The 21,979-nt window shown below is 43.8% G+C and overlaps 1 protein-coding gene across 4 annotated transcripts in view; it reads right to left on the bottom strand.

The window, feature by feature from the left end:
* ASAP1 (ArfGAP with SH3 domain, ankyrin repeat and PH domain 1) overlaps positions 1 to 21,979 on the bottom strand; it is a 328,727-nt gene that overhangs the window by 120,727 nt on the left and 186,021 nt on the right. For all 4 annotated transcript variants that reach the window (XM_061123183.1, XM_061123185.1, XM_061123186.1 and 1 more), the window contains one exon: positions 14,108 to 14,180. In XM_061123183.1, coding sequence (XP_060979166.1) covers positions 14,108 to 14,180 — 73 coding nt within the window. The remainder of the gene's footprint in view (positions 1 to 14,107; positions 14,181 to 21,979) is intronic.

Raw genomic sequence — 21,979 nt, 5'->3', positions numbered from 1 at the left:
GAGTGGGGTGCCATTTCCTTCTCCAAAGCATGAGAGTGAAAAGGGAAAGTGAAGTCGCTCAGTCATGTCCGACTCTTCGCGACCCCGTGGACTGCAGCTCACCAGGCTCCTCCGTCCATGGGATTTTCCAGGCAAGTGTACTGGAGTGGGGTGCCGTTGCCTTCTCCTAACCGGCTATATTCCAATATAAAACAAAAAAGTTAAAAAAAAAAAAGTCTATAGATAGCTACTGACCTGAATCTTTAAACAGTAAGAAGGGTCAGAGAGAGGGACAGAAAACCACAAATGGGGTTACATATCTGTGCCTTGAACTGATGAGATTTAACTTAGCAGATCTGAAAGAACAAGAGAGAGAGACAGAGATAGAGAGAGCCCCCATTCCACTCGATGAGCGCATGTCCTGGGGCAGGAGGACACGACAACCTGCTCTCCACCTGCTGGCAGAGGCCTCTCTCCCTGGGCCAAGGGGGACTGGCTTAAAGACGGTGTGTGTGTTTTAAATACCAGGGCTCCTAAAGGACTGCCAATGCCATGTAAAAACACATGAGTTCTATTTTAAGTGTACTTTATAGGCCATCCAAGCATATTCAAGGCTTGCTTTGACTCCATGGGTTACTTTCTATCCAGGCAGACTTTAAAATTTAACCTCAAATCAAGTGTGACTGTAGATAAATATATTTTACTTTGCAATAAACTAAGAGAGCAGACATCACTACTTCTCCTGTTCATACTATTACTCACTCATCTTGCTGGTACTTAATAGTTCCAACTGAACAAATGAAATGCCAACTTTCAACTTCACTAACCTCAGTTGAAGGTATACCTCTCAAGTCACTTGTCATACACTGGCATTTATTATTTATTGATTTAAGTCAGATTGCCTTAAAACATAGTAATCGCCTATGAGCCAAGAGTGTTCTGTCAATTCTTTCCACCTCTAGGTATAATAAGGGCTTAATAAATGAATTAGTCATATACGATAATAAATGAATTAGTCATATACAATAATAAATGAATTAGTCATATATAATTAAAAAAAATTTTTTTTGGCTCTGCTGGGTCTTTGCTGCTGCTCGGCCTTTTCTCTGGTTGTGGCGAGCAGGGTCTATTCTCTAGTTGCGGCGAGCAGGGTCTATTCTCTAGTTGCAGTGTGCAGGCCTCTCATGGAGGTGGCGTCTCTTGTGGAGCACAGGCTCTATGCTCACAGACTTCAGTAGCTGCAGCTCCTGGGCTCTAGAGCCACAGGCTTAATAGTTGTGGTGCACATGCTTAGTTGCTCCACGGCATGTGGGATCCTCTCGGATCAGGGTTGAATGCGAGTCTCCTGCACTGGCAGCTGGACTCTCCACCACTGGGCCACCAGGGAAACCTTCTCATATGTGATTCTAATAATCAAAGGCCTGCACTTGCTAACTTGACAGTAACTTCTGCCAGGCTGATGCTCCTTTCATTAACAATGATAAACGATGGACAAAATATAAAAACAACAATCGTTTGAAGTCAATGGAAAGTACACAAAGGCATGAAGAAAGAGGCAGGGATGCCACCCTGCTCTGGGAAAGACCATCTGTTACTGGCTTTTCTCCTGAGGGCAGACCTCAGTCCACGCTGGGCAAGGAGAACAGAACTGCTGCAGAAAGTGCATTTTACTGAGCTAAGGTGTCAGAGGTCAGAGTTCAGGATTGCGTTGTTGCTGCTGCTGCTGCTGCTACGTCGCTTCAGTTGTGTCCGACTCTGTGCGACTCCATAGATGGCAGCCCACCAGGCGCCCCCACCCTTGGGATTCTCCAGGCAAGAACACTGGAGTGCACTGCCATTTCTTTCTCCAAGGATTGCGTTAGCAGCTGGAAATTGAGTGGCGGGAGTGGGGGGCGGGGTGGGTGTGGGGCGTGGATCCTAGAAAGGAGGAAGTCAGAGAAAGGAGAGCCTGCATGTCTGTGTATACCCTCCCTTCAAATCCCTGGCTGACCCTGCACTGCACATGTATGACTGACACTTCAAGAAGCCCTGTGGAGGACAACATCTGAGAGCCGAGCAGGTTTCAGCCACTTCCCTAGGCTGAGTAAGGCATGGAATTCAAGTCCCACAAAGTCAGCAGGGCATGGTAAGCACTGTGGGCTGAAGTCCCAGAGGACTGTACCTTTGGAGTACAGACCATGTGGCAGGACATAGAGCTGCATCCTAGGACCGTGAGCAAAACTAAAACAAACTCACCCTAAAAAAGCTTTTCTGCCGTATGACCCAGCAATCCCACTTCTGGGCATACACACTGAGGAAACCAGATCTGAAAGAGACATGTGCACCCCAATGTTCATCGCAGCACTGTTTATAATAGCCAGGACATGGAAGCAACCTAGATGCCCATCAGCAGACGAATGGATAAGGAAGCTGTGGTACATATACACCATGGAATATTACTCAGCCATTAAAAAGAATTCATTTGAATCAGTTCTAATGAGATGGATGAAACTGGAGCCCATTATACAGACTGAAGTAAGCCAGAAAGATAAAGACCATTACAGTATACTAACACATATATATGGAATTTAGAAAGATGGTAACGATAACCCTATATGCAAAACAGAAAAAGAGACACAGAAATACAGAACAGACTTTTGGACTCTGTGGGAGAAGGCGAGGGTGGGATGTTCCGAGAGAATAGCACCGAAACATGTATATTATCTAGGGTGAAACAGATCACCAGTCCAGGCTGGATGCATGAGACAAGTGCTCAGGCCTGGTGCACTGGGAAGACCCAGAGGAATCGGCTGGAGAGGGAGGTGGGAGGGGGAATCGGGATGGGGAATACTTGTAAATCCATGGCTGATTCATGTCGATGTATGACAAAAACCACTACAATATTGTAAAGTAATTAGCCTCCAACTAATAAAAATAAATGAAAAAAAAAAAAAAAGCTTTTCACAGGATCAAGGTGATGGCTGTTGTTCAGTTGCTAAGTTGTATCTGACTTTTTGTGACCCCATGGACTGTAGCACACCAGGCTTCCCTGTCTTTCACTGTCTCCCAGAGTTTGCTCAAACTCATGCCTGTTGCAGTCAAGGTGATGGTGATCACCAGCAATTTAACTGTGCACTAAAATAAACACACTTCTTAGAAAGATAACTATCCAGAGTCTCTACAACATGTAATTCACTAAGTCTACCTTGCAAACAGAAACTATTGAATACGCAAAGAAACAGAAGTTATGCAGCTAAAATTCAACAGACAAAAAGTCGAGAGAAGCAGAACCACAGAAAACCTAGATGTTGGGTTTAGTATGAAATAATTTCAAAAATAAATAGTACAGGACTTCCCTGCTGGTACAGTGGATAAAAATCCACCTGCAAATGCAGGGCACACAGGGTTGATACCTGGTCCAGGAAGCTTCTACATGCCATACAGTAACTAAGCCTGTGGACCACAATGACTGAGCCCATGTGCTACAACCTGAAGCCCATGCACAGAGCCTGTGCTCTGCAACAAGAGAGACTTCCGTGCCCTGCAACAAAGGGTGACCTACACTCAGCACAGCTAGAGAAAGCCCAGGAGTAGCAACAAAGACCCAGCACAACCAAAAATAAATAAATGCTACAAATACATTCAAGAATGTATAGGAAAAGTTGGATAAAATGGGTGAAAAGATGAAGAATTACAGAGGAAACAAAAATTCTCAAGGACTAAGTGGAAATCCAAGAACTAAAAACTACAATACTCAAATAAAAAAATTCATTGGGTGAGACTAATAGCAGACCAGACGCTGCAGAAGACAGAAGCAGCCAACTTGAGGACAGTAAGTAGACATTATCCAAACTGAAGCACAAAAAGTATAAAGACTAAAACTGAACAAGCAGAGTCTTGACGACCTGTGGGGATGCTATCTGACATAAAAGTAACTGGAGTCGCAAAAAGATAAAAGAATACAAGAATAAATAAATAATTTGAAGAAATACAGGCTAAAAGTTTTCTAGCTTTGATTAATTTTTTTTTGCAATTAACTGCAATTATAATACTTATCACTGATTACTATGTCCCGGGCTTCCCTGGTGGCTCACAGGGTATAAAGAATCTGCCTGCAATGCAGGAGACCTGGGTTCAATCCCCAGGTCGGGAAGATCCCCTGGAGAATGGCTACCCACTTCAGTATTCTTGTCTGGAAAATGCTATGGACAGAGGAGCCTGGTGGGCTACAGTCCATGGGGTCGCAAAGAGTTGGACTTGACTAAGCAACTAACACACACTATGTCCTAGCATCAACACTAAGTATTTTATATACGTATTTTCCAATTTTCACAAAGTAGGCATTACTGCCCCATTTTCAGAATAAGAATACTGAAGACTGAAATGGGGTGGAGGGCGAGGTGAAGGGTCTTGCACACATCTCCACGGTCGCAGATCTACGATAACAAACTAGATTTGTCCAGACTCTCCCCCAGCTTTTTCAGAAAGCCTCGAGCTGATAGGGATGAAGGCAATCAACACCACCACCACCAGGTCTGAATCATATGTGTTATTCTTCACAACAGTCCAGTGAGGCAGAAATGATTATTCCCTTTACAGAAATGAAGACCCAATTGCTTAATGTGTTCTCTGTGCACAGGTATCTCACCACCAATCAGAGGCTAAATCAGCTTTTGATCCCAAACCTGTCAGAACGAACCCATGATACATTAATGATGGTGTGCAGGAGGCATGTTTAATCTATGTAAGAGAATATATGAATATATTGGTCTAAGTGCCTTGTTGTTCATGTACCAGTTAGGTTAATTACAAAGGACACAGTAGTAATAAGAGTGAAATTGGGGAAATACTTTGTGGGCAATCCTCAATTCCAGCTCTAGTCTGAAGGAATAAAACTGCTCTCCTTTTTAAGTGACCCATCTAGCACTTTCAAGTTACAGGATTACTGCTTCTTTTCTTGTCTGTCTGTCTCCACAGGTGAGGCACCCCAGGACGGCGTGCCCACGAGTTCTGCATCCCACTCAATGAATCCTCAGTTTGCTATCCTAGGTCAGCAGTCATTCACCTCTGACAGCTAACAGTCTTAGCAATTCTGCCTCGGCAGCTTTGGGATGATAAAGAAATAAGCTTCAAGACTTGTAGCTACTGACAAGTTGTGCAAGTAATTTAAGCCAGGTTTAAATTTAAACTTACTAGCTGTGCCAGTAATTTAAACCAGGTCCCTTCACCCCTAAATTGGGGATGACAATGTCTTTCATGCAGGACTGTTGAGATGATGAAGTGACAACAGGCAGCTGGCATGTAGCAGGCACTCAACAAATGGTAGTTATAATTTATTACTTCTATCAAACTTGGACCATGAAGGTACAGAAACATTTTTTTTTTTTAATAGTCACCTTTAACAGAGTGTTTTTCTTGTTCATCTCAAGGCTTTTTAAAAAAACCCGAACTAGAGGTTATGGAGTAAGTGTTCCCAATTTCATTTAACATGAGTTAATTTCTCATGAAGCACGCTCCCGTAAGTTGCAAGCAAACATTATAAAATATTAACTGATTTTAAAACTGAGACCATTCATTTCCAGATCAGCAAAATGGAAGAAGTGCATACACATACACACACATACCCCAGATAGCTTCTGATTTCAAGTAACAGAGTGTTTGAGCCAATGGCTTGAATACAAAAACTGTCAGTTCCCAAAGAGCCTTGAGCTGTGAGGTTATTCTGGAAAGAAACTTCAATTTTCTAAAGGCTGCTTAAAAAAACTCCTCGGGTTTTATCCCTACATAATTTGAGGAGTACTACTCTCTCCCAGATAATTGTACTCCTTTTTAGAAAAGCCTGCTTCCTGGAGAAGGAAATGGCAACCCACTCCGGTATTCTTGCCTGGAAAATCCCATGGACAAAGGAGTCTGGTGGGCTACAGTCTATGGGGGTCACAGAAAGACAGGACTGACTGCATGCGTGCACACACACACACACACACACACACACACACACACACACACACACAACTTCTGGACATTAGCCAATCTGACCTCCAGGAGACTAAGAGGCTGAGGTTGAAACTTGCAAGGCAACCTCCCAAGTGAACTCTGAACTTCACTAGCTAGCACCTCTGTGGAGGCAGAGTGCCGTGAAATAGACATTGTAAGAGAGAACTGTGCTGTTATTCTTGTCTGAGGTCGTACTCCAAATCCTCTTTCATAAGAAAGACCTGATTTTGATGAACTTCTTAAACGTGATCGTGTTGAGTTCATTGATGTTAGTGTCCTCTTTGTTGTGATCAGTAGACTGATTTGAGAATTGTATCATCACTGTGTAATAAGACCGGACACCACTGTTTGCCATCTTTTCCTCTTGTCAGCGTGTGTGTGGGGGGTTGGGGAAGAGGGAATCCATTCCAGATTCATGAATAAATGATTTTAAAAATTCTGCCCTGCAAAAAAAAAAAAAAAAAAGAAAAGCCTGCTTCCTTGATCATTCTGAAGGAATCCATTATTTTACTGTCATTTTTTAAGGAGTAATGGTGGGGGACCTCCCTGGTAAGACACCACACTCCCAAGTAGGGGGCCCAGGTTTGATCCCTGGTCAGGGAACTAGATCCCACACGCCACGATTAAAAGATCCCTCATGCAGCCAAATAAATAAATAATAATATTTTTTTCAAAAAAACGAAGAAGTAATGATGGACTCAGAAGAATTCAAAATGCCTTGAAGGCCCAAAGTAATTTGTTTAAACTTTGCTCAAATCACTACAACTACCACCAAGAGCTATTTGCAGTTTTTCTGTCTAGGGCCTTCTATTCCTGAGGGCCTAGTTTTGTTTATTTATTTATAGGTTTACTTTCATTCAAAAAATTTTTTTTAAATCAGATTATCAGCCACCAATTTGGAAAACGGCAAAAAGGAGAATATACTCTAAACACAGGCAATGTTCTCTGTATACCTCTTGACATTCTTTCCATTAAAATTCTAATCTATTTTTATCTCTATCTATTCTTAAGAAAAATTTCCTCCCCACAGAAAACCACAGGATTAAAAATATCATTACAATTAAGACTCTAAACTTAATTACCGACTCTACTTACAATTAACTTCACACTATACCTTTAAATTTGAGAAAATGTTAACTAAAAAAAAAAAAAGCTGAAATGAAGTTGGAAATTACTTGGATATAAAGATTTACTTCCTATCCACTGATGAATTTAGCACTTTACCTTTAAAATTTTATATTTCCTCATATATGACGAGCTATTTCTTAAAACAGATAAATTATCAAAATGAAAATCTGGGGTGAACATCACATTTTAATTTTGCTTTAAAAAATACAAATGTTCTTGTAAAACCACTCACTATGCAACTGTAAGTGAAAATGAAAGGGGGAACATAAGAGTAAGCAACAAGAAAGCAAGGTGCTTCCTTTCCTGACTTAAAAAAGCTGGGAACTATTCATGATCATCCAGCTACGTTTCAGAAATAAGACTTCCGTATCCTATGCTTGTAATCAAATGACATACCACTGTCACTTTTTTATTCGCTGAAATAAAAGGATTTGAGAACCCAAATTTTCAGACTAACAACATTACAGAGATTTCTAGTGGATACCATGTGTTACTAATAAGCTAAAATGTACTCCAAATATATCTTGGCATGAATTTTAAGGAAGCCACCATATAATAATAAAACACATATTTTGATTTGTGATTCATTATTTTTAAATCACAGAAAAAGACCTAGTAGCAGGAATATCCTGGGTTTTTCCTGCCAAGGAGAAGTGTACATGTGCCTGTGTTTCAATAACACATCTGTTAAAAAAAAAAAAAAAGAATCAATTCAACTAAGTCATGTGACAGAAAAACAAATTTGGTACCTCACGCTCACATTAACCACATGACTCTTATCTTGTACAAGTACAGTATGCGCCACTTTCTTCTCCAGCAGCACTGAGATGCAGTGAGCTCGTCTTTCTCTAGACACACACCAACGTGCACTGGACCTACCGTGTGCACACACACGCTAGTGCTCACACGGGCAGAAATCCTGTGACTGTCAGCCCCATTTCAACTCTTCTGACCTCAGGTCGCACTCAAAGACCAAGAGCAGGATGTCGGTCAGAGCTGAGGTCACCTGAAAGTTCAGGGCTAGCAAATGTGCTTCAGTGGCGCTTTTTGGTGGGGAAAAAAGCTTCAGGGCTGCTTGAGTCTCCTCACAGCATGGCGGCTGGTTTCCTCCAAAACAAAAGAAGAGGTGGGGGACCTAGGTGGAAGCCATCTCTTTTAGGAACTGGCCTTGGAAATCACATGGCATCACTTCTATTATACTCTCTTCAATAGAGGAGAGTTCTAAGTCTGGCATATGTTCAAGGCAAAGAGAATCAGACTCTATCGAAAGAAAAAAACCACAAAGAATTACAATGTCCCTCAAAACCTCTACGATGTTCAAGAAAATACTTGCTATTTTAAACATATATTAGTGAGAGAGAGAGAGGGAAAGAACACATTCAACAGGTAAAACTTTCTAGACAACAATGTATTTCACAGCCAACACTGTTAAAGACTTCAAAACTTAGAAGCAACATAGAAGAATTGAACGGCTTGGAAATTTTCCCCTTGATCCAAGTAGTATGCAGAACTGAGTTTTTTGTTTTTTGAAATCTCCTCATATACAGCAGGGACAAGTAAGGGAGAGACAAATTCCTAAAGCCATTTCAAACTAAACTGCTTACAGGGAGATAATTTGTTTTTCCAATAAAAGGTCTCTTATTAATTTATAATTAATACTGATAAAGCTTACATGTAAAAAATAATAGATACCCTCTTAGAGTAAGTCCTTTCACCATTCTCAATCATCTTTTAAATCGTTTTGGGGAGGTGGGTGGTTAAGTATTCTCAAATCAGAAATATAGAAATGCTTCTTGAAGTTCCAAAGAACATCAGATGGGTTTTGTGTCACTTAAGCACTGTGAGAAACCAAGAAAATTATGAAAACACACTGGGAAACAGACACTAGGGTTCAGCCTCTTGTGGCTTCTCTGGAAGAGACCAGAAGGCCTTGGACAGGAATGGCCTGGATTCCACTGAGTATGGCTCATGGGAAGATGTGCAACATCACTGTTTTACTCATCTCGCTGTTTTTTAAGAATTAAATGTCACAGGGCTGCCCACACAAGCTGACAAAAAAACACTAAATATGCTATAATCATTGGTGACTGCCAAAACCCTATCAGGCCCCTGCAGTGGGTGAGATCTTTTATCCCCACATTTCCAGGCCACAGGGAGGATGATAACTGCTATTGTGGCCCCTATCTGAGAGGGACCAAAGTCACCCCACGGGTTACACTGCTGTGAGGTTACATTTGATGGATCACTCATGAATATTCATGATCAGTGAATATTTAATAGCCACTGACAGAGCGTTTCCTGGGGACCCATCCGGCTGATAAGCAGCCATTCATCCCGTGCTTGTTGAGTCCCTGCCAAGTGTCAGGTTGACGACACATGTATAGTAGCTGTAAACAGCCAAGCTGGAGTCAGCTAGGCTCCCTTCCCAGTCCTTGCCAGTTGTGGCCTCCTGGACAAGACGGTGTGGCCCTTCACACTTCAGCTCCGTCATCTATAAAACGGAGATAACAGGAGACCTACCTCAAAGGCTTGCTGGGCTTCACTTAGTATGGCATGAGCACCCAGTGTATGCAAGTCCTCCAGAGGTATTCCCCAACACCCTCTTCGAATGACATCAGGTTTCCTTTTTGTATCCTGCAAGCTCTCCTTTAGTACTTGCCAGTTTCTAAGCACTTTCCAGCTTGATGATCTGATATTAACATCTCTCTCTCCCCTACTGGACTGTCAAACTATCATCAAGGCAGAGATTCTGTCTGATTTATCTAATATACCCAACATCCCAAACAGTAGCATATAATAGGGGCCCAATAAATATTTGATAAGCTAATAAACTATGTTGGCAAATTCACAAAATACAAAGATGAAAGACACAATACCGGCCCACCAACAAGGAGTTCCCAGGCCACCGATGCAGTTCTCAAATCTAGTTGTATTTAGAATCATCTGGGGAGTAATACTGCTGTAAGCCTAATACTTGGCCCCTACTTTGGAACAACTCTTGGAGGGTGGACCTATGGGAATCTCTGCTTTTGTTTTAAAAGAGTTGTTCAGGTGATCTTTTTAAAAATTATTTATTTTTGGCTGCACTGGGTCTTAGATGCTGCACAAGGGCTTTCTCCAGTCTTGGCAAGCGTGGGCTCCTTGCAGTGCGCCAGCTTCTCACTGAGCCGGCTTCTCTTGTTGCGGAGCACGGGCTCCAGGGCACGGGACTTCAGCAGCTGCAGCGCGTGGCCTCAGGAGTCGTGGTGCACGGGCTCAGCTGCTCTGTGGCACGTGGGATCTTCCCAGACCAGGGATGGAACCCGTGTCTCCTGTACTGGCAGGCGGAGTCTTTACCACTGAGCCCCTAGGGGGAAACCCTTCTTCAGATGATTTTAATGAAAAGGCAGGATTCACACTCACTGGTCTAAAGCTCGAAAGACTGGCCGACAGTTACCACACAGTGTGAGGTATGTTCTTCTGGGGATGATGGAGGTGTCTTGTCTGCACATCATCTAATATCATAGCTGCGTCACACATGACTACTGAGGACTCAGCGTGGCTGCTGACAAGGAGGGCCTGAACTGAACTGTATTTTAATTTAAATTGAAATTAAATTGAAATTAAATTAAATTGTGTGTCTGGGAGCCCTTCTATTAGCCAGGGTGAACCTAGGGCAGAGGACACAAGACAGCCCCGAATCCAGGTGACAGGACTCAAAGCTCAGTGAGCTGTGGTCCCACCCACAGGAGAGCATCGCTGGGCAGGGGAAGCAGCAACCAGACTCTGCGCTCAGCCCGCAACCCCACACCTTCCACACACGCAGGACGATCTCTCCCGCTGCTGTGCCCGGCACGGGCATCGGGAGTAAGGACTCTTGGAAAGGAAAGACTCGCACGGAGCCCCCAGCACAGAACTGGCACGGCAGCACCTCAGATGTGAATCAGAGGTCTCCCTTTATGAGTCACACTGTAAGCCGTTAACATTACGGAGAACTAACGTGCATTCCTGAGGCAGACAACGGCTCCTTACATTCGTTATAAAGTCATCCTGGTTCCACACTACCGGTAGGAAGGCTGAATTAATACAGAGAAGGCATCCACGCTCCTGACCTACCTGTCATTTTCCCTCACCTAGTGTGTGTCAGCCAGGCACCACACGGCAGGCAGTATGTTAGGGGCCTTAAATATTCCCTCATTTTGTCCGTACAAGACTCTGTAAATCAGATGCTATTTTTTCATTTTATGGTGAGGTAATTTAAAACTCATGGAAGTTAAATAATTTACTTGACTTTGACAAGCAGGAATAAAGCTACAATTCAAACTTAGATCTACGTTACATCTAAGATTGTTTTTTTATAAAGTTTGTCTCATATTCTATTATATACTCAATAGATATGCTACTGTCCAACAAACCTCCATTTATTTTCTGTTTTTTCAAATCATAGTCAATGCTTCAATGAATCTACTTGTATATAAAGCATAATACACACACATACATGTAGAAAAGTACATATATCCTAAGTGAGCATTTCATGAATTATCAAAAAGTAGACTTAACTATGGATTCGATTAACCAATCCATAGTTTCTTACAGAAAAACCCAAATGACCTTATTGGCCAACCCAATAATACACTCCAAATCAAGAAACAGGACAATGCCAGCACCTCAGAAGCCCCTTGGGCAACCTCCTAGTTATTTATCCCATCCTCCACCAAAGAGCTAACATCTGAAAAGGGCCTACCACCTCATGGGAGTTCATTAGAAGGAGCTAAGAGAGAAGTTACAAATTACGTGTATAATCTAGGCCAAGACTTGATTTGGTCACTAGATAATTGGACAAATATCATTTAGCTACTTTAATTAGAAGTTAGCATTTTATTGGACATAAAGAAATTAGAGACGGGTCTCAAGAAACCAGGGTACAAATCTGTTAATTATGATTATAGCGTGCCCTAGGCTTGGGGATTTAAGGGTGAAAGGGACTGATTCTCAGTTCTGAGAAGGTGAGGAGGACCAGGAAGTACCTGAGGGCTGAGCTCTGCCTGGTTCCACATTCCTTTCAGCCCCATGATTTTACCAAAATAGGGAGCATAAATTTAAATAAAATATAAAATGAATAAAATATGAATGTGTCATACTTAACTAAACTTCCAGGAAGTGGTAGACCTTTTACAGATGTGAACTACTTAAATCCCTTCAACAGTCCTGTAATAGCACCTTCCCCGCTTTACAGAGAAGATGACGGAGGTTCAAAAAGTGAAGTATCTGGAGGTCACGAGGCCGGTTAGGGTTAGAGCAAGGATGCAAACCCACCCCCACCCGACTTCAGAGCCCTGCCCTGTCCATACACCCTGCTGCCTTCCCTTGCCAGGGGTTCTCTTCTGTTATAGACAGCTGACTTAGAGTCATGACCTCTGGGAAAGCCAGCTGATGACTGCAGTAACAGTAACAAAAGATGTGAGTCAGACCTGGAAACTCCTTTTATGTTTCCAAGCCTCTCTCCCCGGGGAGTGCTGGGACCCACTGTTTCAGGTGGACACCTACTTTTATCTTTGTTCAGTTTGTTTCTTCTTACCAACCGACAACATACTTTTCTCTACAAGGTGACAAAGTCTCTGACCAAGTAAGTAAAGTAAGTGTTAGTCGCTCAGTCGTGCCCAACCCTTTGCGACCCCATGGATTGCAGCCCACAAGGTTCCCCTGTCCATGAGACTTTACAGGCAAGGATACTAGAGTGGGTATCCCTTCCCTTCTCCAGGTTATCTTCCCAACCCAGGGATCGAACCCAGGTCTCTTGCACTGCAGATTCTTTACCGACTAAGCTACAAGGGAAGCCCATAAAAAAGTGAAAGTCGCTCAGTTGTGTCCAACTCTTTGAGACCCCATCGACTATACAGTCCATGGAATTCTCCAGGCCAGAATATAGGAGTGGGTAGCCTTTCCCTTCTCCAGGGAATATTCCCAACCCAGGGATCGAATCCAGGTCTCCCGCACTGCAGGCAGATTCTTTACCAGCTGAGCCACTAGGGAAGCCCATTTGCTGACACAGGTTACCTGGCCTGCCCTGAGCCACAAGCAAAGACTCGAGCTGGCTGGTTGTGTCCAGGTGTCCACTTGGCCTTGTACCCCACACCCCCTCTACCTTTCACCCCACGTCTGTCACCAGCTGCTGGTGGTGGTGTTCAGTCACTAACTTGTGTCCGACTCTTTGCGACCCCATGGATTGTGCAGCCCACCAGGCTCCTCTGCCCATGGGATTGCCCAGGCAAGAATACTGGAGGGGGCTGCCATTTCCTTTTCCAGGGGATCTTCCCGACCCAGGGGCTGAACCCGAGTCTCCTATATTGCAGGCGGATTGTTTACCACTGAGCCACCTGGGAACCCCATCACCAATATTGATTTCCAAATGTGTACAAGTTCGCTTCAGATGGAAAAGATTTTCGTTTAACTGAGGCCACTGAATTACAGCCTGACCAATCACACAAAGACATTTTACATGCCACTTGTGGCAACATTACCTATAACTTTACTAAGTTTTTCAATGCATAATAAAATCTATTGTGATTAATGGGCTTCCCAGGTGGTGCTAGTGGTAAAGAACCCGCCTGACAATGGAGGAGACATAAGAGACATGGGTTCTATTCCTGGATCAGGAGGATCCCTGGAGGAGGGCATGGCAATCCACTGCAGTATCTATCCTTGCCTGGAGAATCCCATGGAGAGAGGAGCCTGGCAGGCTACAGTCCGTAGGGTTGCAAAGAGTCGGACATGACCGAAGCAACTTAGCACTGCAATTAATGTTTTTTCTTCTTTTTTCTTGGAAAACAATAACAGGCTTGGACTGACAGAAGAACTGAATTTCTTTGACTTACTTGGTTTTCCATTTGTAGCCAAGTCTTTCATAAACTTAGCACCTAACAACAGAAAAACTCTAGTCTCCTGCATTGCAGGCAGATTCCTAACCATCTGAGCCATCAGGGAAGTTCAAGACTATACATACATAAATACATATAATTTGGTGCTGTCCGTGTTTGTAAGTACTTACCTTGACCGGAATTATATATTGCTTTTACAGACTTCTTAACTTTCTGTAAGGCTGTTCTATCTTGGTCTAGAGCCTAAAAGAGAAAAACGGGGAGAGAAAATGTTGGAAAACTTGGAAAGTTTAAAAAAGAAAAGAAAAAGAAAAACTCATTCATAACTGCATTTGTTGGGCTAAGCACTGCAGCAACAGAAAACTGGCACATTTGTCTAACAGTGAACCATTTCAGAGACATGATTTGCCCAGGATTTGAGTAGTTTTGGGATAAATGCAGTTATTCCACAAGGCTCAACATTGGGTGAAATGGATAACTTGGTGGTCAGTTGGTAACTGTGCTACATTACGCACAGGAAAGAAAATAGAAAACACCTAATAAATCTTAAGATTTGATTCCTTCACTTGGAGAGCTTATAACTTGGGAAGGGAGAAAGGCAAACAAGTGACATGTTCCCAGCAGACAAAGCACATCGCCAAATGGTAACTTCAGCCGGAAAGAAAACATTTAAGGGGGTGTAACAAATAAGAGTGGCCCCGAAGTGCTTCTCAAACTTTTAACTTGAGGATTACTTTCAGTGTTAAAAAATTTTTTGATGACATAATGCTGATATTTCAAAAATTCCACTTATTAAAAATCACAACATGGCAAGCTCTACCATGATGCTGGTAATGCTTACACATGATTTCTTACGTGATGAATCAACACATCTCCAGCCATCTACCTGTGTTACCAGAGGGGTGGGGGTGGGGTATACTGGGGGACTGTCACTCCTGATTCTAAGACCAAGTGCTGGATACACAATTGTGTTTCATTTGAAAATTCACCACACCGTGCACATAGGATGCGTACTCTTTTCTATGTGTGTGTCACACTTCAAAAGCAAGTCAGTGTAAGGTAACAGCCATGGCACGCTGATGTAAACTTCTTAGAACAAGCCCCTCTCTGCTCTCCCAAGGATCTGGGATCCATTCACAGGCTGGGAACCCCTGGCTGGTTATATGAAGATGTGGAGGGCAGGAGCAACAGCAACCATTGTAATAAACTCATTTGTATAAAGTTTAAGAACATTAAATGTGCACTCACGCCTATTACATCAGCTAAACCTGAAGACACCAGATGAGTGAAGTGAGGCCCACAGAGGGTAAGACCTTCCTCACTGCAGGAAGGCACACGGTGACGGGAGCAGGCATCTACTATTCCCCTTCTGCAAAACGGGTTTTCCTGCTGCTCTGAACATGGGGTTCAAGGGGCCCTGCTGCCGTCCTCTGGCTCCTGCTCTCTGGGTGAACATGGTGTACGCCAGGCTCAGTCCCGCCTAGGATTTCTGGGTTTGGGGACAGGGATCATAACATTCAGCCCCTTTCTGACGATGCAAGCCTGGGGGCCGCCAGGGCTTTTGTGGCGGAAGAATTGGGCCAGACAGGATGATGCTAACAGGCACGAGGCACCAGAACCAAGAGGTGGAGCAGGCAGTCCTTGCGTCCAGCTGTCCTCAAGGCTGTGTCACCACTAACCTTCCTGCCGACTGAGGACACGAGACAATAAACTCCCTTCAGTCCTCAGCCAGCTGAAGTTGGGACTGTCACTTGCAACCACGAGTCCTAAACAACACAAGAACTAAAGTTTACTGAGCGCTTACTACACCAGATGTAAGTTTGGTAGAGAAGACATACCCAACAGATAAGACTCTCTGTGTAGCATCTTCAAGAAAAAAAAAGCAGCATCTGTATTTTTCAGATAAGGCAATGTGATAGGCCGTTAGTAAACATTTGTAAGACGGGATGAAGGGAGGAAATTATTAACTTGGCCAAAGTCATAGAGTCAGAAAGTGCTAAAAGTCACATTTTACACGAATGGCTCTTGAATCCCAAATCTAATGGGATGCTGGGATAAAAATCAGACTGCAGGTCAAACGCTATTTCTGCCACACCCATCACTTACTTCCCACCTCCACGACTGTCACAACCACATCCCACCTGTATTCCCTTTTTTGGTACTCTTTTTAAATCAATGTTTTTCTTTAAATCCATTCCCTTTTTTTCCCCCATTCACATCTTCCTTTTAAAAAAATAAATGGACATTGTGAACAGCTGGATCACTCACCATAACAGGCGATACCCTAAAAATTACAAAGTATCTCTAACTACACAAAATGCTCACCTGTTTACTACCTCAAATCATCTAACACCAGGGACACTGCACATCACACTTTATGAAAGAGTGTTTTACGATACAGTTTCAGAGGAGAGATGAAGCTTGAGTTATTTCAAAGATCAGAGATTTGTACTTTAAAGAGGGAAGACAACTAACATTTTAATAAATGTTTAGTCAAACAGGGGCTGAGGTTTACACAGGTTATTCCACTCAATTCTTACAAAAACCCTCTGAAGTAAGTGCTGGTACTGGATTCATTTTATAGACGGGTAAACAGAGGTTAGAAAGTATAACCTGCCCACGTGGCGGAGTAGGGATTTGAATCCAGGTCTTCACAGTAAAATGCCACCCCCTAATCACTAACCAGTTCTGCGTTCCAATGATTTCCCCTGAGGAACTGAAACAGAAAGCAGTCTCATCTTGAGCGGGGAGTGTGCACCAGTTTGCAGAGGCAAACCTGAGTCAAGATAGTTAGGTTGCTGGTAAGAGCGGGAGGGAAGACAGTAACGAAATAAGCACGCATTTTAAGAGATGGGATCCAAAGGGTTTATCCTTTGATGAACTGCTTTTGAGGTAAGGATATTTTAAAAAATAATTCTAATAAATGCCACCATTTATTTTTTTATATACATATTGACCATGCATGCTAGGTCATTTCAGTCGTGTCCGACTCTTTGCAACCCTCAGGACTGTAGCTCACCAGGCTCCTCCAACCATGGGATTTTTCAAGCCAGAATACTGGAGTGGGTTGCCAAGTCGTCCTCCAGGGGATCTTTCTGACCCAAGGATAGAACCCGGGTCTCCTGCGGCTCCTGCATTGCAGGCAGATTCTTTACCACTGAGCCACCAGGGAAGCCCTTATATACATTATTACTGCCATCTTTTTTTCCTGATGAAAACGCCTGCTTTATTTTGGAGAAGTCAAACAGCTTGCCAGGTGTCACATATCAGGTAAGAGAAAAACCAGCTGACGCTTTTTCAAACAAGCCACCTAAAAACCCACTGTAGATGGCATGCTCATGTTTCTCCTGATTTTTTTTAATAACTTTAGAGAAAGAACAAAAGATCTCCTTATGGAAGAAAATACACTACTGGCTTAGCTTCAGGGAGTGATAACCACTGAAGAATGATTCTACTCATAGGGAAATTAATGAGTGGACTTTAATGTCCACACACAGAGTTAATGACTCCCAATAAGCAAAGGGCTGGGGAAGATTTTAGCCATAACATTTTATGAGGCCAGTTATCTGCTTCCTTTCTGCAGGAGGGAAAGTCTCAGAAATTTATGTTGGATTCTTACCAACCTGTCTATAAACTAATAGGATGTAAAGTTCACGTACTTACTTTTAAAGGTTATTAATCACATCCACAGCCACCATTACATCTAGGTGACACTTCTCTTTTTACACTCTCCTATTTGGCCACTGGCAATAGGCAGCCAAGTAAAATGCACTGTTTAGAGCTCCGTGTTGAAAAGAGCCAGGAAATGCTGTCCTTCAATCAAACAAGGCTCCCTCCAGAAATAACACATGTCTAAATGTGCTAGAGAGCGCCATCCCCTCGACTGCCAGACGAGCACCACTCGGCAGTGACATCTTTTAAAATGTCCTGTGTGTAAAACTAAATAAAGCGGAGAGAAAAGAGGCGGATGAATGGGCTTCATAACTATCCTCTCTCTCAACCCATTAAAAGTATGTTAAAATACGTGCCTGCATTCCAAGTATGCATCTGGAGGTGAACAACTCGAAAAAGTGGATGTGTTTGTGAAAGGAGGAGAGAGGGAGAGGGGAGAAGGACGAATGAGCCAAGGCAGGAATCCAGGAGAACAGGCTGATCTCTAATAACACAATAATACCTTCCCCATCTAAGAATTCCGCAATACAGCAGCCCCGCCTTCTCTGCATTACTGAAGAGCAGGGGCATTAACCTCGAAAAGTACTTCTCATCTCTATATGGAGACAGCTTATTTCATGCACAGTCCTAGCAAGTGTGGGCATCTGAACATAGAGAGAAGGTACAGGCTGTTGCAAGCTAGCGAGAGGCTGCTGGAGAAACCACACCACAGAGGCTAGCAACCTGAGGGCTCAGAAGGAGTCTACAACCTGGATGTGAGAGTGAAAAAGAATTCTTTAAGAATCAAGGGGTCATTTGGGGTAGGACGGGGAGCCTTTCGTACCCCTCTGGGCCGAGCAGCATCCCTGGGTCACAACAGAGTGCAGACAACAGATGCTCTTGAAGATGCACAGGAATCCAGCCACGCCTGGTCCCCTCCACTCGGGGCATCTGTACCAGCTGATCTGTCTGTCTGGAACTCTCCTCCCTAAGTTCTTCAGGTGAGGGCTCTTTCTGCTTACCCAGGCCTCGGGTTAGCAGCCCCCTCCTGGGACCTCCCTGGTGGTCCAGAGGCTAAGACTGCATGCTCCCTGTGCAGGGGGCTGGGTTCCACCCCTGATCAGGGAACTAGAATGTTGCATGCCCCAACTAAGGCCTGGCACAGCCAAATTAAAAAAAAAAAAAAAAAAGCTCCTTCCTCCAGGAGACCTTCTATGATCCACCTAAAGCAGCGTATCCCTCTCCCCCACCATTCACTCTCTCATACACTTCACACTGGATACTCAACAGCGCTACACATCCCTGAAACGATCCGGGTCGTGACCTGTATGGAACTTCTCTCCCTCCACCGGGGGAAGGAGAGCCCTATGGACGTGGGCCCCTTGGAACCTCTTCATGGCTGAATTCCCAGTTCCGGTGTCCAGCTGAGCGGAAGCTCACAAACGCTTACGAAACAAAGTTACAAATAATGAATCAACGAACCCCTCATTATTCTCAGCTCCCCAAATAGCAATGTATGCAATGCAAGGCTTGCCTTGAAAATGGCTGAATAGAATTTTGAATTGAGAAACAAGGCCCTCTGCAATCCTTCCCCTGATGGTTTTGAACAGCTGAGGTCTAAAAGTATGTATATGTATGTGTTAAATGTGTGAGTGTGTATGTGTTAAATGTGTGAGTGTATATGTGTGTGTCACACATATATGTATAAGGAATATGACCACACAGTATCTCGAGTAACTGTTTAAAAGGACAGACAGAGCTTACACATTTTCAGTTAGTTTTGTATCTTAAGATAGTTATTCTGTCAACTGTTAAAAACATTTTATTGGAATACAGTACACCTACGTTAAACGAGCAATGCCAATATGACTGTTAACACTCATTAAGATTTTCTCTTTCAGAATTACTTTCTAAGTCCAGGGTACCTTCTTTTCAATATACTCAAGTGGGAAAAAATGTGTCTTATTTTAGGTAGATGTGATTTTTGAAAATAAAGCACAAGTCTTTGGTGCTAAGTCTTACGCGTATACTTACAGAGAAAGCAAATAGTAGATAACATAACCTCATAGAATGTTTCACAAACGTGCCTGGGAAGACATCGATCACACCTCCCACCCTCTAGCGATGCTGAACGTTAAACAGATGAAAGTACCTGGATGTGGCTGACACAAAGCCTTGCACGGAGCAGGTGCTCAAAAACTGCTATCATTACCCTCACCTTTGGAGGTGCTTCCAGGAGAGAAATTTCTGAAACACTTGCAGTGGTGACAGCACAGCGTTTCTGAAACAAGCACTCCCACTAGCAAAGTGGTTTCTTCAATGAAAAGAGTTTTTACTCAGTTGGGGGAAAAAAAATGAGTGCTTCCGTTTTATTATTTTAATAGTCCTATTCAGGGAGGTAATTTCAGAAATGCATTTCAACAGATGCATTTGTCCCGTAATCACCACAAGGTGAAAGCTCTTCTTCTGTGCAACCGGCTTAATAGGGAAATCAAAGGGAGATGATGCTGGCCTAATTTTGGTTCAAAGCCCAGATGCTTCATCCTTCATCTTGCTGAGCAACCCCACTGCCTTTCTGGGAGGAGGGAGATGCCTAATTAATTCTCATACACTCGCTGAGAATAAAATAGTGATGGAGGCTTGTGTGCGGCCTTCTAGCCAAGTCATTACATTAGTTATCCATCACAAGACTCCACACCCTAGAATGCACGTGTATAACTGTAACATGGACCAAGTAAGTATGGGCCCAGAAAGTAAGCCGATGTGACGATGAAGGGCACTGTGACTTAAGGAGCCAGAAGGGAGAGTGACCATGTCATTTCCTCTTAAAAGGGCTGGGGCATCTGAACACTCAGATAAGGTACAGGCTGCTGCAAATGAGAGCAAGCCTACTGGAGAGACCACACCGACAGAAGCCGGGAACCTGAGGCTTCGGAAAGATTATTCAAACTGCACATGAGAAAGAAAAAAAAAAAATCTTTAAGAATCAAGAAGCCATTCGGAGTAGGACATGGAACCTTTCGTACCCCTCTGGGCCGAGGGGCATCCCTAAGTCACAGTGGAATGCAAACAACAGATGCCCTCAGAAATGCACAGGAATCCATCCACGCCCGTTCCCCCCACTCAGGGCATTTGCACCGGCTGACCTGTCTGCCTGGAACTCTCCTCCCTAAAGCTCTTCAGGTGAGGGTTCATCCAGGCCTCTGGTGGACAGTCTCAGGTTAATGCAACTGAGTCTCTGTTCTGAGGGTCAATCCCGGGTTTTTATGTCACTCGCTCACTTGTTCATCCATTAGCTGTGGCTGGCACAGAGTGGTCCCTCCTCTGGGCCAGGCACTGCCTCTGCCCCTGCTTTCCCAGCTGCACGTCCCCGCTTCTACCTGCTACAGCAGAACGACAACAAAACCCTTCACTAGGACCGCTGGGACGCGTGGGACTGCGTTAGATGAGACAGGAAGGAAGTTACTCATAAAGTAGGACTCCTCCCTACCCTGGGATTTTGGCCATACTTCCCCAATCATACTGTCCTTTACCCTGAATTTTAGGGTAAAATTTTAGTACCTCTGTCTCTTTCTCTACTTATCAACTGAAAGCGCTCCAGTAATAACACTTGTGTTTGTTTCTTTCTTAGCACAGAAGATGCTGAGTAAGAACTTGCTCCGTTAACGAAAGGAAAATACACACGGAAGGGAGAAAGGATGAATCCGCTGGTCCAACACTTTGGCCACCTGATGCCAAGAACTGTTCCGTGGAAAAGACCCTGATGCACGGAAAGACTGACGGCAGAAGGAGAAAGGGACGACAGAGGATGAGATGGCTGGATGGCATCACTGACTCGAAGGACATGAGTTTGAGTAAGCTCTAGGAGTCGGTGATGGATAGGGAAGCCTGGCATGCTGCAGTCCATGGGTCCCAGAGTCAGACACGACTGAGCGCCTGAACTGAACCAAGAGTAAAACCCAAGTCCTCTTTACTGCCAGCCAGGCCCTATGAGATCCAGGGCTGCTGCCCTCTGACTCTGTTCCCACACTCTCCACTCGTGTCTAAGTCACATCCGCAGTCTTTCGGAACCCATAAACTTGAATCCACCCAAGAGCTTCTGCAACTGCTAACATCTCTGCTGAAATCCTTTTCTCCAAACTCTTCCCCAGATGTAAAGTGGCGTGGCCTGCTAGCACTCTCCTTTTTTCTTTTGCATTCACCTCAAATGCTGGAAGCACAGCCCCTATTAACCTGAGGAGTGGAAGTTACTGGGGTGCTGAGAGGCACCCTGTGGTTCAGCTACACAGCACTAAGGCCAAGAGTAGCTCACATGAAAGGAAGAGGGAGAGATGTTATCGTGTCTTAGTTTCAAGATTAACATGAGTTGAATGAGGCTGCTACACAAGGGG

The sequence above is a fragment of the Dama dama genome, chromosome 21, assembly GCF_033118175.1.
Source record: "Dama dama isolate Ldn47 chromosome 21, ASM3311817v1, whole genome shotgun sequence".
NCBI classification, from domain to species: domain Eukaryota; kingdom Metazoa; phylum Chordata; class Mammalia; order Artiodactyla; family Cervidae; genus Dama; species Dama dama.
This window is presented reverse-complemented; position numbering and strand designations above follow the sequence as displayed.